Below are 3,720 nucleotides of genomic sequence, written 5' to 3'. Positions count from 1 at the left end.
TGCAGCCCTTCCTTTTCTCCAATTTTGATCTGCTAACTTAGGTTGTTAACCCTCCAGAAGAAAAGCTAATTATTAACCTGCAATTTATGCAATTCGGTTGAGATAGAGTCTTACTGAGGCACTTGTTTGCTCAGGCTGAGCTAGAACTCGGAATCCTCTGGCCTCAGTCTCCTAGCATGCACCACCAGGCCTGGCCTGCACTTCAGTTGATAGGAGGCTTTTCTCATCTTTGTAAGCATCTTTCTTAGGTGCAAGGTAGCGCTGTAGGTGGATGGATGCTTATAGGTGGCTCCACTGTGACCTTGTAACTCGGCATCTCTAGAAGGGAGGAATGGAAATGGCCAGCATGGCCCACGAGTGTCTGTCCTCCGGTTAGATACGGGCAGCTTTACGTCCTCTTCCTGCGGCATCATTCTCGGACCTCCAACAGCTCCGGAGCAGAGGTGGTTTTATATCATCTGCCACGGTAGGGTTCATGCCCACTTCCTTTCTCTCTGATTGGAAAATAGGAACCAAAGCCTGTGGATCATTTTCTGCCCTTTTTCACCTTACAGAGAGGGCACCTGTAAGAAGATGCACATACTGAAGTTAAATAGGACAGGGAAGTTTGCCTTGAACGTAGTGGACAACCTGGTCGTCGTCCATCACCAGGATACAGAGGTCTGAGCTATGTATGGGGCTCTGGTCTGGGTTTGTACAAGTTGGGGTTGCTGGGAAGCCTTGGGGGGTTTGGGCCTTGATGGACCCCGTAGTTTGGGCAGGATTCACTTCCTGTCCCATCAGCATCTGCGCATAGGCAGGACACAGGGAGGGCTTCTCCCTCCCCACCAGGCAGAGGAGTAGTAAGGCCCTGGGCTGGGCTGTGAGAGAATTCCAGACCCTTCCATCTGTCAGGCCCCCCAGACCCTCTGTTAACACGAAGAATCACAAAGCTAAAGGATGCAGAGTGGGGAAGGAGAAAGGACAGGAAGGATGGTGAAGTTTTAGGGAAGAGAAAAAGAAAAGGCATTGTGGAAATTGGCAAACTTTCTGTTCAGTGAACGACTGTACAGTTCTCTCGTTTGTGCTGCCACTGGGCTGTACTCTTAACCCTTTTTATTTATTTATTTGAGGCAGAGTCTTGTTATATAGTCCAGGTCAGCCTTGGACTCATGGTGATCCTTCTGCCTCAGCCTCCCAAGTGCTGGGATTACAGGGGTGCACCACCACACCCAGCCCTGCTCTTTTAAATTTTGAGACAGTCTCACTAAATTTTCCAGGCTGGTCTTGAACTTGTGATTCTCCTGCCTCAGCCTCCCCAGTAGCCAGAATGCAGTTGTGTGCCACTGTGCCCAGCTTAGAAAGTACTCTTCCCACTTGACGTTTTGGTCTTCCTGGTGGAAATGGGTTTCATATTTTAGGAGAAGTTTATTTTTTGTTTTTGGTGCCAAGGACCGAACTCAGGGCTTCCAGCTTGCTAGGCAAGGGTTCTACTGCTGAGCCAAATACCCAGCCCTGGGTTTAGTATTTTCAGTGGTTTAGAAAAAAATGATTCCCTAACATGTGATGAACTATTTCAGAAAAAAGACATAAAATTTGAGCCTTGGAACAGTGACCTGAGTGAGCTGGGCTGGGAGTTCCCTGCAGAACTGCAGTGTCACACGAGGCTGTGTCCTTTGTCCTTTGTGTGTGGGCGCAGGTGACAGGGTCTGGGGATCCTGGTTTGAGGTGGTGGGTCCCAAGTGATGTGCAAGCAGCTCTGTTCTTTCTAGGCTGCTGACTGGGCCAAGCTCCTGCCCTCCAGCCTCCCAGGAGGGTGGCCGTCCTGTTTCTGACCAATAGAGGTGTTTTGGGTTCAGGAAAGAGACCCGGATGAGCTCGCCAGAGGAGATGGGGATGAAGAGTCAGGACTTGATTAGATGAGCGGTTTTCTTCTCAAGCGAGAACTTGAGCTGGGGCTCGGTGGGGAAACTCCATGTTGTGTCTTCTGTCTGCCGCAGACATCTGTGATATTTGACATCAAGTTACGGGGCGAGTTTGATGGCACTGTTACCTACCATCACCCGGTGCTTCCGGCCCGCTCAATCCAACCCTATCCGATCCCCCTGGCGGGTGAGTTTGATTCTGGGGAGAGGACACCTGGCCATGTTCTTGCTGTACCTTTGCTTTTTAAAAAAATTATGTATTTTTTATTTTCATTTTTATTTTATATATTTAATACAGGGACTATAGGGCCTCACTACACAGGTTGGACTCATGATCCTCCTGTTGGCCTCCCAGGTGCTGGGATTGCAGGCGCGCACCACCATGCCCAGTCTCAGTCACCATCTTAGTGCGTCCTGGGGGTGGGGCCGGCACAGCACACGGGGGATCGAATCCCTGGCTCCTGTGCCTATCTAGTGTTTTTAATCTTTTGATGGTACTGGAGAGTGAGCCCAGGCCCTTTGCACTGAGCTACACTTCCACGTGTGTGCTTTGCTTTTGAGATGGTCTCCTTAAGTCGCTGAGTTGCCCAGGCTGGACCTGAATGTTCATCTTCCTGCCTCAGCCTCCCGGGGTGCTGGGCCCCAGGCTGCCCTCCTGCTGTGTCCTCAGGAGTTGTGTTTACACAGGGATGGGCTCACACACAGACTCCAGGGCTGTTCGATTTGGGGCTTTTCCTTTTGCGTTGCTAGGTGGCACCCACAGCCTCAGCCCATTTCTGTTTTGCAGAAAACATAGCTCCTGCTGGTTATGTAAGCTAACAGGGGTGTCCTGTAAATGACTCTTGCTTTGATAAAAATAGGAAGCTGCGCTTCCCTGAGCTTTAGGATGGAGGCTGTGATTGCCAGTGAAGCTGACAATTTGCTGACCAGCCCGAACCATTTTCTGTTTGCCTGAGCTGAGACTTGGCTTGTGGCAGCAGTTAACAAATAAATACCCCATTCTCTGGTGAGCAGTGGCCGCAGGAATTACTGATGGCTGTGGGTCCTGGGTTATTCCCGATCCTCCTCCTCCTGCTGTCTGAAGAGGTACAGGAGGATGTGGGCAGAGTGGGCAAGATTTCAGAAAAGGGTAAACTGCTGTTTATTATTTTTTCCTGTTCCCCGTTTTAAGTGCATTTCTTTTCCCTTTCTTTTTTGATATTGGGGATTGAACTCAGGACCTTGTGCTTGCCAGGCAGGTGCTGTACCACTGAGCTATATCCCCAGCCCAAGTGCATTTCAAGAGCTCAATGTTCTAATCTTTTAAACGAGGGCAGAGTTCAGCGTGAGCTAGTTCTGGTCAGCGGAGGCCACATGTGTCAGTGGGCGCACACTTGCAGCTGGGCAGCCCCACGTTGCCTGTCGGGTGCCATCTCAAGGTCTACCTGGTCTGCACGCGGGTGCCGGCACCTTTAACAGCAGAGTGAGCGTGTGGCTCTGGGTGGGGGTTCAGCTGGGGCAGCACCTCCTGGAAGCCCTCCCAGCTTGCTGGATCTGCTGGGAGCACGCTTGCTTCCTGGTACAGTGCAGGAGGAGGAGCTGGTTCTCAGCTGTCTGCATTGTTCAGCTTGTCACCTCCCCCTGGGTGATAGTGTCAGCTTTAGAAGACTGGATCGAGGGAAGTGATTGCTTGTGCTTGCAGCCCACCTGACGTGAGGGAACGTGGTTAGAGAAGGGAGACTCACTGAAAACACTAGCTCGGATGTAGTGGTCCAGGGCCAGTTGACAAGCAGTTGGAGCCTGACTGTGGTGGTGCACGTGTGTAATCCCAGTATGT

The 3,720-nt window shown here is 51.1% G+C and overlaps 1 protein-coding gene across 2 annotated transcripts in view; it reads left to right on the top strand.

Annotated features, from left to right (window-relative positions):
- The window catches only part of Rmc1 (regulator of MON1-CCZ1), a 22,157-nt gene that overhangs the window by 11,703 nt on the left and 6,734 nt on the right, over nt 1-3,720 (top strand). For both annotated transcript variants that reach the window (XM_004635776.3, XM_004635778.2), the window contains 3 exons: nt 377-466; nt 555-660; nt 1,980-2,091. In XM_004635776.3, the coding sequence (XP_004635833.1) occupies nt 377-466; nt 555-660; nt 1,980-2,091 (308 nt within the window). The remainder of the gene's footprint in view (nt 1-376; nt 467-554; nt 661-1,979; nt 2,092-3,720) is intronic.

Source organism: Octodon degus, unplaced genomic scaffold (genome assembly GCF_000260255.1).
Source record: "Octodon degus isolate 3935 unplaced genomic scaffold, OctDeg1.0 scaffold00075, whole genome shotgun sequence".
NCBI lineage: Eukaryota > Metazoa > Chordata > Mammalia > Rodentia > Octodontidae > Octodon > Octodon degus.
This window is presented reverse-complemented; position numbering and strand designations above follow the sequence as displayed.